Here is a 12,269-nt window from a genome sequence, read left to right on the forward strand (position 1 = left end):
CAATAAGTACAAATGGTCCTTATTAGCCTGTCCGCCGCTGCACTGCATGAGACGGCCGGTTTTTCTTCATTGCTTCTGGGTTTTTTTGATTACCACGTGATCACGAAGCGAAAAGCAGGGTTAAGCAGGTCCAGAAAAGCAGGGCCATTCCTCATCCCTCAGATCGGCAGTCTGCAGTCTCCTCACTCTCTGCAGACCTGGACAAAATCACAGACTGGGCAAACAAGTGGAACATGTCTTTCAATCCTGACAAATCTCACACTCTTACGATGTCTCTCCAAAAAGACCGACTGGACAACCCTCCCATCCACTTTCTGAATAATCCTCTCCAAGAAGTTCTGTCACTCAAGCTTTTGGGTCTCACTATCTGCCATGATCTTTCCTGGGAAAACCACATTTCAAATCTGGCCTCCAAAGCCAGTCGCCGACTGGGCATCCTCCGTCGTGCGAAGTCCTTCCTTGGCACATCTGAGCTCCTCACCACATACAAGGCTTTCATCCACAGCTCAATGGAATACTGCTCTCCCCTCTGGGCTGGTGCTCCTGCCTCACACCTAGCTCGTCTTCACGCTGTTGAAACCAAAGTGTTCAGAATCATTGGAATCTCCCACGATGAAGCTAACTCCAAGGGCCTCTCACTCACTCACTGCAGGCAGGTTGGTGGTCTTTCCGTCTTCTACCGACTCCTCTCTGGCCTTGCCCCCCCAGCTCTCTCTGGGCTCTGTCCCCCAAATATTCCTGCAGGTCGCACAAGATCTGCCTGCAACACTCTTATGGTTAAACTGCCAAAATCAAGACTTTCTGCTCACCTTCACTCCTTCATTCCTCTTTTCTCCCAACTCTGGAACAAACTCCCTCACTCTCTTCAATCCCACTCCACCCTCCAGGTCTTTAAAACAGCTGTTCACCACCATCTCTTATCTTCCCCCATCCAAAACCTTGATCTTTTCTACCCCCGCTAATTTCACCCCAAATCCACTTTTTTGAAATACCAACTTCTGTCCTGGAAGTTCTTGGTGTCCTTGTGTTTTATACTTCTCCCACCCCCCCCCCCCCCCCCACTTCCCACGCCTCCTCCCCCCAAGCCCTCTCCCTCCCACGCATCTGCCTGCTCTCAAATGTTATGTTTGTGTGCTTCCCCTTCTCTCCCCATCTTGTTTTCCGCTCCCTCTTTTTGTATATTTTGTTTGTCTGGTTGATTTGTTTGTGAAGTAAATGTTAGCTCTTTCACGAGCCTCGATTCAGTATACAAAAAAAAGAAAAGACAAAAAAAAAAAGCAATCGGTCACGTATGTCCATGTCTGCATTTTAAGAGCATACATCGAAAACTGTTCAACATAGGAATTGAAACTTTACCACATGTTACATGACCATTTGATATGGCGCATGTTGAACCGTGCGAAATAAGAATCATTGTAATCGCTTCAGACTTTGTTGTGCTCGGCTGGTGGAAAAAATGCAAAGAAGAAGAAGAAGAAGTGCACTTCGGGCAGCATCGTTATCAGCCTTGGTCGTCATGAAAACGCTCGAATTAGAATAAAAGTTACTTTGTAAAAGCTTATGAATATACTGTATCGCAGACTTTTCAAAGTATAATTTGTACACATTTACCTCAGAAGTGTATAGATGCAATTACAAATTTGTAAGACTGCACGGTGTAAGTATTCTAGGAACTGTGAATACCACCTAGTTTATTAGCCCCCGTTGCACTTAGTCCAAAACAGGAGCTTATGGATTTGGGCTCGTCCTGTGCATCCACAACCATATCTCAGAGATGTTCATACTTGGCACAAGCACAGCAATTGACGGCCATTTTAGTTAAAAAAAACAAACAAACCCGATATTGACCACGTCCTCAACCATTTCTCGGACCTGCATTTACTAATATTGTTCAAACTTTGAACACAGAAAATGAATGATTGGTTACATATGCACGTCATTACCTCCACCACCAAAGGTGGTTGAAGGTTATGTTTTCACCCCTGTCTGTCTGTTTGTTTGTGTGTGAACAAGATATCTCAAAAAGTTGTGGACGGATTAGGACGAAATTTGGCAGAGAGGTAGCGTATGTGACGAGGACGAAATGATTCGATTTTGGTGAAGACCCGGATTCGGATCCGGCCACTATAATTTTCACCATTGGGAGATTGGGCCAAAAACAATATATAGCAGGATATCTCAAGTTATGGACGGATTTGGACTAAACTTGGTGGAGAGGTTGGGTGTGTGACGAGGACAAATCAAATCGATTTTGGTGAAGATCTGAATCTGGATTCGGGTAAGAGAATTATGTCATTTTTCGGTGATTCTTCACCAATGAGAGATCGGGCGAAAAGTGATATATAACATGATTTTTTAAAAGGAAATTCCACACTTCTCTTGAGGAAATTGTGGACGGATTCAGATGAAATTCCACACTCGCCACACGAAATTCCACAGATAAAAATTCCTCTTGAGGAAATTCCACACTGTGTACGGTGAGAAAAGCACGGTGCCATTGTTATGATGTCGCTGGTACCCAAAGTATCCCGGGAAGTGATGGTAGTGACCGCACTTGCACTTCCCCCAAGGTGTGTGTGTGTGTGTGTGTGTGTGTGTGTGTGTGTGTGTGTGTGTGTGTGTGTGTGTGTGTGTGTGTGTGTGTGTGTGTCAGCTTTATTATGAGCCTTAATTAAATTTCCTCACTCCATCCTGCGACTCCTTGTAGTCGAGAGCGAGCGACGGCTGCCCTGCTTGCGGACGCGGGGTTCCAGCTGCGCTGCATTTGCTGTCTGCTGGGCGAGTGGGACGGTGCTCGGAAAGACCCGGCCAATGTTGGAGCTTCCACTCGCTTCTCCTTTCGCAAACGTGAGTCTTGGGGCTGGGAAGCTAAACATTACACACTTATTATGGGTGAAAGAGGTGCGGTGTTAATTTTTAATAAGGAAGGATGACGGGGAGGCAATTGAGTGGTGGAGAATTTTATTTTTCCTCTTTGTGACTTTGCGTAGACCTTCGCTACGTGAATGCTGAAGAACTGCAGTTGGTCGAGCAACTAGTTACTCACCTCTCCGTGGAGTCCACACACGCAGCTGCTTCCACTGTGGTAAGCAAGCGGTCATTCTATCCTGCAATCCAGGTTTCGATTTCCTTCTGTTTGTATGCTCTGTGATGGACCAATTGTATCTACAATTCGGTACTTTCAGCCCACCAGTGAGGAGGACCTTTGTCCCATCTGCTGCGCGCACTGCATATCGGCAGTCTTCCAGCCGTGTGGCCACAAGTCGTGCAAGTAAGTGCGAGCACGTCTGCTCATTCTAGGCCCGTTTATCTTGATTCCTTACACCAATCATGTATTATTATTTTTTTGTATACAGAATCGAGGCTCGTGTAAGAGCTAACACATTGAACATGACAACATGCATAGACACATAAAACATACAATGAAGGGAGTGGGAGACAAGAGGGGGAGCGAGAGGGAAGCACACAAGCACAACAACAGAAGAAAACAGGGACGTCGGTAGATCTGTGGAAGGGGGAGGGCTGGGGGAGTAGGGGTACACGAATAAAGCAAATGAATACTTCTAGGAATTTCACAACTAGGAATTTCAGGAAAGAAGTTGGGGATTGAAAGAGGCGGATTTGGGGTGTTTTGACGGGGGTAGAAAAGATCAAGGTTTTGGATGGGGGAGGATAAGCGATGGTGAACAGCTGTTTTAAAGATTTGGAGGGAGGAGAGGGATTGAAGAGAGTGAGGGAGTTTGTTCCAGAGGTGGGAGAAAAGAGGAATGAAAGAGTGAAGGTGAGCAGAGAGTCTTGATTTTGGCAGTTTCACCAGAAGAGGGTTGCAGGCAGATCTTGTGCGTCCTGCAGGAATATTTGGGGGACAGAGCAGGGGGAGCAAGGCCGGAGAGGAGTCTGTAGAAGACAGAAAGACCACCAACCTGCCTGCGGTGAGCGAGTGAAAGGCCATCAGAGTTAGCTTCATCACGGGAGATTCCAATGATTCTGAATGTTTTGGTTTCAACCGCGTGAAGCCGAGCTCGGTGTGAGGCAGGAGCACCAGCCCAGAGGGGAGAGCAGTATTCCATTGAGCTGCGGATGAAAGCCTTGTATGTGGCGAGGAGCTTAAGTGTGCCAAGGAAGGACTTCGCACAACGGAGGATGCCCAGTCGGCGACTGGCTTTGGAGGCCGGCTTGGAAATGTGGTTTTCCCAGGAAAGATCATGGCAGATAGTGAGATCCAAAATCTTGAGTGACAGAACTTCTTGGAGAGGATTGTTCAGAAAGTAGATGGGAGGGTTGTCCAGTCGGTCTTTTTGGAGCGACATTGGGCACATGTTTGCAATTGCACTTGATGCATAAATGTAATATTGAACTGAGGACAAAAGAAGAGTGTTACGAAACCCATCAGAGGAATGTTAAAAATTTTGAATCTGTGTGCTGTAATGGCTTTAATTCCGAGAAGTAATGTGTAATCCGCTTTTCATCATATGACTAATTGATTGAGCCAACCCTGTGCAGAGGTAGGGCACTTGCTTTTTAACTGTCTAGTCTGGGTTTGATCCCTGACCCCACTATAAACAGAGTGTGAAGTCTTCAAAGGGGGCTGTAGGCCAAACCTTCCATCTGTTTTGAAGGGAGTGGTCGGCCATCTCTTTCATTTGCTTCTTTTTCTTTTTTTTAACTTATGTGTTTATTTTTCCTTTAACCGATGTCTCTATAACAACTGACTCAAACCTTAGGATGAATCTCAGTGACGTGGCCTACCAGTTTTTAATCGCATGAAACCTTCCCATGCACATACCTGATTGAAACCACCAGTTTTCAACTCATTCCATCTTCAGGAGTGCATAAAGTCAAACATACAAACAAATACTTCTCAAATGATATTGTCATGAATTTTGGGGTAGGGGAATATATAGATTTAGGTAGATCTGAATAGGTATCATGCTTCGTCTGTCGAGTTAGAACGATCTCGATGTAATAAGTCCTGTTAGCCCGGTTTGTCGGATCAAGTGTGTACCTGTGATCATACGAGGATGATCCGGTGATAGGTAGAATAGGGACTAAGATAATTCCCCTGTATGTGAAACCTCGGTGATCATACCTGTGTCCCATATGGCAACGCACTCTTATAGACATTAGCTAGATCCATTAGTGCACCACATTAATTAATTCCCCCACCGCCACAATGACTGACCGAAAAGACCGACAGCAAGCGGCCACACAGTGGTACACCATGGCGATCAAACATCGACAAGGCAGGCTGAGAGCCACGTCCAGGGAGAACTCGTGATTGGCCATAGGAGGGGCAAACAAAGAGCAGGCCACTGATTAGCAGAGCAGGGAAGGACGTGTGATTGGTCGGGGGAAGGGACAAAAAGCTTCCCCGTGATTGGGGGTAAGAAAGGTAAAGGAGCGACACACTGATTGGCCACCGACCGATGACACCACGGCCAATCAGTGCGGAAGGCACGAAGGAACTACCAACAAGCTACGCACTGGTTGGAGGAGAAGCGCCGGTGATGTAAGGAGGCACGAAAGGTGACGAGTGAACGAGGCACTGGTTGGTAGAGGGAGCGCGCTGACGTCACACCGCGAGTGACAAAACGACTCGCTCGCCGGCATTTTCTTGCTCTCGCTTTGGCTTCTGCCCTTCCCAGACCTTCCTTCTGCCCTTGCCTTTTGCTCCATTTGGACTTTTCTTCCTTTGCCAACCGCAAATTTGCCTGCTTGACTACGGACATTGGAGCAACGTTGGAGCACTGACGAGCGATCGCGCGGGCGCGCCGAGGGCCGCTCCGCGCCAACGACCAGGCAGTTCACGCCAACCGGGGCCGCGTTGGACGACGGAGCTGCACAACCAGACGATTCCTGACGGACGCTACACATCCAGAGACAGATAAGCTCGCATTCCACAACGCAACAAAACATTAATTTTATTATCTCTCCCATCGTGTGTATTCAAAGTCTGTGTGTAAGAGCGCTCATTAGGGGATCTAGTTATCGTTGCGTCCTTTGTATCGGGTTCCGTAATAAATATTCCTGTTGTACATTTTATATCCGTTTTTGGTTGTTATTAATTTGCAGGAGAAGACATCATCGGACCGACAGGTAAGCCGGCATCCTCCCCCAATCCCCCGGCTCGTGTGTCGATCCGCCATTGAATTGGAAACGCCTCCAAGTAAGCTCGATTACCCATCCGTGGCATACTCTCGGTGTTAACTGAGCCAGCCACAAGACAATATTGTTACAGACGTGGCTTGGATGTTATTTACCGAGCGGTTTTATGGTATGACCACGTCTGCACAAGTTACCCGATTGTGCCCGAACGTTGACTAGTCGCGCGATGCTGGCTCAATAAGAAAAAGAAGACACCCGGCTGGATTACAATAACACAATACGACACCAATGTTTCAATTCTCAAGACCTCCGGAGGAGATTATATTCGTACGGAAAGGTCAGATTACAGGGGCTAGAGGTATAATCACAGAAAGACAGGCACTTAGACACACTCTTATATTAACCCCGGACAGACGACAGACAAACGGGACAACGGCTGACTCACACGGGGGTTGATGACAGGAAAGCGGGTATCAATGGCTCCAGGTCCTCCTGGGCTCGGGGCAGGGTACAGTACGGTCCGGTCCGGTCCAAAGATGCGGGGAGGTATCGTCGCGCTGGGGGTGGCGGTGGCTTCTCTCTCCAAGCTGAGGCGCATCTCTCATCACGTCCGGCGCGGGGCCGCGTATATCCGGCGGGGAGTCACACGCCCTCGGCTCGCCAGCTCCGCCCCAGATGGAATCGGCACGTTGCTTCTCATTGGGTGCGTGGGGGGGTTACTGGCTCCGCCCCTGACGAGGAGCTGACAGCCAGCCCCTTCGGGGTAACGCCGTGGAGCGCATGGTCATGGCGGGTAACCGAGCCGGTGTGAGGACGCACACTCCCCGCCCCGCTGTTGTTGTAGTCGTAGTTGTAGTTGTAATTGTTGTTGTAGTTGTTGTTATTGTTGTTGTAGTTGTTGTTTGGGGAAGAAGATGGGAGGAGGTATGGGAAAGGTCCTAAACTCACTACTGATGCCATATAATCACATTCTGGTGCAACGAAGAGTCATAATTAATGGAAACGAGGCCTTAACTGACATAGATTAAGAATAACTAGGAAGATGTCCGAAAGTTGTCTACGTGTGGTGCGGTGGACCTGGGCACGACATTTAATGGGGGAATAAGGGGAAGGTCGGCTCTACTGATTGTTATTTACATGCAATGGGACTAGGGAATGGGGGATTGGGGAAAGTTGGGGAGTATTGGAGAAAATAGGGGAATATTTACAAGCGGATATGGAGGCCAAATTCCATATTCGCAACAATATGATGATTATCTTCCTTGTGGAAAAGGTTAGCTAAGCATGATCTGTGAGGTGAGACCAGCCCTCCAAAGTGACCTGTGCACCAAAGTTGTTTATTATCCCTGCACCTTTTGACAAAACAAGGGGGATATTATAATCGGCTGTCTGTCTGTCCGTGCGTCACGCTTCCTCCTCCTAAACGGTTGAGCAGAAATTCATCAAACTTGGGAGTTATGATCACCACATGGCAGGAAGGTGCAAGAGCAGTATCATTTTTGGACCCACCCCCTGGGGCTGAAGGTCAAGTACCAAAAAATGCAATTACTGGCACATTTTAAAACATTTTGTTAATGAAACTTTGTTTTTGCAATCAACATTTGTGGATGCATGAAATTTGTAACAATTGTTTGGATTTGACCCTCAGTTCATGCCCCAGGGGTGGGGTCAAAACTGGGAAAAAAATTATCCCAAAATTTGATATTGGGTCACTCCTAGTGGAATTTGTTGTCATCGTTCAACTTTGCTTTAGGTGGGAAGCGTTGGGATTTGTGATGGCATGCCACGACTTCGCTCTCGTTTAAAATTAATAAATTCCGAAATTATCTTGCATTCCTATTTGAAGAGAAAAGGTGTTGGTCTAAGGTCTAAGCAGACAGCAGTGTTTTGATCTGATGAACACATTTAAAGACAAGTATGAATGAATGATCGTTTTAAGGCCATTTCCCTTGCTCGAGCAGGGGTTAGCCTTGCGGGCTCCATGACAATCATGTTTCCCTGTTTGAGGCAATGTTTATTTTATGGCCGGATTCCATTCCTGACGCCAACCCTTAGTCGCCTCTTACGATGTGCAGGGATACGGTGTACCTATTCTAAATCGGGGTATACACCGGGATCATTCATCCCAGCAAACTGGTACTCAATTTGCCGACCTCGGAAGGATGACAGGCTGAGTCAACTCCCCTGGCATTTATTCAGCGATCGACCGGGATTCGAACTCAGGATCCTGGGATCCCAAGCCGGCACCCTAACCGCTAAGCTTTAAAGACAAGTATGTGAGTATGATATAGGGAAGGATAATTAAATCACGTGTTCAAGGTCATAATTCTTTCTTTTTTTTCTCTACAAAATCGCAGCTCATGGTCGATCAAGGTAACGCAGGGTATGAACCAGAGAGTAGTGGAGCAATTTGTGGACATGTGAGGGGATTGAACGACTTCACAGTTCCACCTTGCTCTTCCATGTGCCTCGCTCTTGTGGAGAAAAAAAAAATCAAGATTAATTGGGGAGGAAATGCAAGTGTAAGGGTTGGGTGAGGAAGGGTTAATAGAGATCATGGATCAGGATGACACGAGGTGGCGGTGCACTACCTGCTTGAAGTCCGGGAGGGAATAGTGAGACAGTAAAGTCCAAGGTGATTCCATAGACTGGAAAAGCTAGGAATTAATAAAGAGTTGAGGTGTGCAGGCAGCCTGGATTTTGCACGTCTAACCGGAAGTGGGTTACTGAAGCGCACATGTGCATCCTTGAGTCGACATGAATGGTTGGAGCAGAGTGAATGAGACCGGAGGAGAGTCGGTACAAACAGACCACCGAACTGCCCTGCAATAAGAGAGGAAAACGTTTTCTGAGTCAAAAATAATTGGAAGGAAAAAAATATGTCCATGTTCTCGCAACGGAAGTGTCATGGTCCGGCCTCTTTGGCAACGGTTTGTTTGCCGCCTTTCACTTCTTTCACCTCCTCTTTGCTGCCCTTTTCATCCCACCCATTTGGTCTTGTTTGATTTTTTTATTGCAGGACGTGCATCCAACAGCATTTGATGAACAACAAGGAATGCTTCTTTTGCAAAACTGTCATCAGCGCCGTGAACGACTTTACAGTTCCGCCGTCGTCGTAACAGGAAAATCCATCCAACCGTCGTACAAGGAACGGACAAGTCCGCTGCAAACATGACCTGTTTTGAGGTTGGTGTGTGAACTTGGACCTTCGTCCACGGGGCCGTGAAGGCCGCATTTGGGTTCCGAAGTCTTGGAACCCGATTTTTTTTTTTTTTTGGAATGCCGAAATCACCGAACGTTTTCCCCAACACGTTTTGCTTCATTGCGCAATCGGTGATACACGACGCGACGCCACCATTACACCCAAGCTTACCGGTCTTTGCATGAACATTGCTTAATTGCTCAAAGTGTGAAATATTTACCCTCACTGGAGTCTTACAAGCCAGAGGTCATGTGATGCAATGTGCTGGCAAGTTCACTCTGGAACTGACTTCTCTTGCAATAAACCGTTGTAAAAATCTCCTTTTTTTCGACAGGGTCTACGGTTTATGGAAGAGCTGTAAAACAAACCACACGTCCATGCAGACAAATAGTAATACATGAGACGACACAGAACTTATTTCGGACAAGCAAAGCCACTGAGCTTGGGGGAAGTGATGTCACTCCCCGGAACTCTGGGTCCAAGGCAAAGCCATCTTTATGACGTTGCTTTGCTCTTCGTACTCTGTGGGGTGATTAAGGAGGCAATTCCTCACCATGGTTGCCAAACTACGGTTGTTTGTTCGTACTCTACCCTCTAAATGCCGAGCATTGAGCAAGGAAGCAGCACGTACAATTTTTTAAATTCCTTGAGACCTCTCTTCCCCGACTCGAGAGTATGACTTCTCTCGGGTCGGAATCTAACTGCTGACTTCCGAGATTTAGACCTACGCTCGAACCATAATGTAACCGATTCCATTCCGGCAAACAAGATCTTCAATAATTTCAATTTTTTTTAAATCGCCGAACGTTTTTTATTTTGAAAAAGTAAAGAACATGGTTTATTGTTTTTAACATTTGATGCTGGGAATGCACAACGGTACAATGTATAAGAGTTCAGTTTTGATTTTCTCACTGTGCGCACATTAATTTGTCAGACATGTCCGATCTTCGACCCGTAACGCGACGTCACAGCTCCTGTGAGCGCGTAATGTGCACCACGTCATGAAGCGTCGTGTTCATGTGGAGCATTACACACCGCACATCGTGCCATTGATTCTTTGCTGGACTGGTGTGGTGGGCGAGGTTTTCTGCGCATTGCAGAACCATCTTCAACGTCCTGGCAACAAAAACGAAATTGGCAACAGCTTGAACCACAGTGCAAAACGAGCAAGGAGTAGAAACACCTTTTGAGGCCATTTTTCCCCACAGAGCGGGGGTTGGCCTTCTTTGGGCACCGTGGACCCCTTTTTGAAGCAGTGTTTTATGGCCGGATGCCCTTCCTGCAACCAACCCTGTTAGTCGCCTCTTGCGACACACAGGGATTTTACCAGTGAACTGGTACTCAATTTGCCGACCTCGGAAGGATGACAGGCTGAGTCCACCCCCCTGGTGTTAATTCAGCAATCGACCGGGATTCGAACCCAGGATCCTAGGATCCCAAGCCAGCACCCTAACCGCTAAGCCAACACCAGGCTTGAAAACGAGCAAGGAGTGAAGGAGAAAAAAAATGTTCCGTAAACTTTTGCTCGTTTGCTCGAGGAGCGGTGCTTCTTCGTGCACAACTGGAAGTGGGGGGGTGGGGGGGGGGGGGGGTGGGAAGGAGCATGGAGCATGTATAGCAGAAGGAGGTCATATCGACTAGCTTCGACTTTTTTGGCCTTATCAAGTTTATTCACCAGTCAACCTGGGACACTGATTAGCGAGTAGTGTGTGAACTGAAAAGTAAAACTCAAGTCGAGTCAACTCAAGTTTGTCTGAGGTGTCAGTTTGTGTGCTGCTGCAACGTTGGCCCTGTGTTGTGTTGTAACACTCGTGTGTTATGCGCGAATGGCAGACGACTTGTAAACATGGCATTGTCGACACGACTACACAAGATAAACGTAGCTGGTCTGACCAGTACGAGCCAAGCAATGGGTTTCACTTTCAGTCGATTAAATTTAAATGTGGAAATCTGCCTTCGGTGAGGGCATGGATTTGTCTAAGTTGATGCATTTTTATCTTTTTTTAAAATGAAATAATTCACTCACTTGATGAGTTTTTCAGATCTCGTTGTGTTTGAGTTTTCCAAGGTGTGGAGAAATGCAACCGCCATGCACAAGGTCATTTTCAGGGTGAAATGCAGGCGAGGAAGGCTGCGAAAGAAACAACCAAGAAAAAAATTAAATAAACCAGCACTCTTATTAAAAACAACTGCAAAGTTCATCATACAACATTTACTTAAATGCATCCAATCCTACCATCTAACCAGATTATGACAGCCGTGTGTGTGTGTCTGTGTTGCCATTTTTTTTTTTTCAGAGATGGCCAAACGGACCTTGTGTGAGGCCCGGAGGAGGGGGGGGGGGGGGGGGGGTAAGATGACTTATTTTTTACTTATATGTGTCAGTGCATGTGGTTTAGTCATCCCTGCTGCAGACAAGGGTGTGGAGGGTAGATTATTAGCCAGGTCATTCCTCCATGCACCAACTTTTTATGGAACTTTATTTTTATGGAACAATAAATACAAAGCATCAATAATGTAAAATAGTGAATGTGCAAGAAAGGAGTCCGATGTTGAACGTTGTGCTTTGTTAACGGATCTGGTACTCAGTGACGGTACCAGCTGCGGTGGACAATGAATGGGACAGCGGTTGATACGGGCATGTTCTGTGGTGACTGGGATAGCTGATGGAGCAGCCATGGACCCCGTGGTGAACGGGAAAGTGGTTGCGTTGGACGTTGCACTGGCTAGTTGTTGATGAACGGGATAGGTGTTTGACTGGATGCATGGTCATTGAGACAGAGGTTGGATTGGACAGCAGGTGCAGTGGACACAACATTGGTAAGTGGGACAGCAGGTACACTGGACACAACACCGGTAAGTGGGACAAGCAAGTACACTGGACACAACACCGGCAAGTGGGACAAGCAGGTACACTGGACACAACACCGGTAAGTGGGACAAGCAGGTACACTGGACACAA

At 47.1% G+C, this 12,269-nt stretch overlaps 3 protein-coding genes across 7 annotated transcripts in view; 1 reads left to right on the forward strand and 2 right to left on the reverse strand.

Moving 5' to 3' along the window:
- The window catches only part of RNF123 (ring finger protein 123), a 70,318-nt gene extending 60,691 nt beyond the window's left edge, over window positions 1-9,627 (forward strand). Inside the window, exons 36-39 of the mRNA XM_078776843.1 lie at window positions 2,708-2,847; window positions 2,991-3,085; window positions 3,186-3,271; window positions 9,125-9,627. Of these exons, the coding sequence (XP_078632969.1) occupies window positions 2,708-2,847; window positions 2,991-3,085; window positions 3,186-3,271; window positions 9,125-9,224 (421 nt within the window). The 3' untranslated portion in view covers window positions 9,225-9,627. The remainder of the gene's footprint in view (window positions 1-2,707; window positions 2,848-2,990; window positions 3,086-3,185; window positions 3,272-9,124) is intronic.
- TSEN2 (tRNA splicing endonuclease subunit 2) overlaps window positions 1-12,269 on the reverse strand; it is an 841,321-nt gene that overhangs the window by 168,902 nt on the left and 660,150 nt on the right. The window lies entirely within an intron of this gene.
- ERMARD (ER membrane associated RNA degradation) overlaps window positions 9,306-12,269 on the reverse strand; it is a 143,209-nt gene continuing 140,245 nt past the window's right edge. For all 5 annotated transcript variants that reach the window (XM_078776845.1, XM_078776844.1, XM_078776846.1 and 2 more), the window contains 2 exons: window positions 11,334-11,438; window positions 9,306-10,423 (listed from right to left, as the gene is read on the reverse strand). In XM_078776845.1, the coding sequence (XP_078632971.1) occupies window positions 10,273-10,423; window positions 11,334-11,438 (256 nt within the window). In that variant the 3' untranslated portion in view covers window positions 9,306-10,272. The remainder of the gene's footprint in view (window positions 10,424-11,333; window positions 11,439-12,269) is intronic.

This window comes from Myxine glutinosa, chromosome 4, assembly GCF_964187855.1.
Source record: "Myxine glutinosa chromosome 4, kmMyxGlut1.1, whole genome shotgun sequence".
Lineage (NCBI taxonomy): Eukaryota > Metazoa > Chordata > Myxini > Myxiniformes > Myxinidae > Myxine > Myxine glutinosa.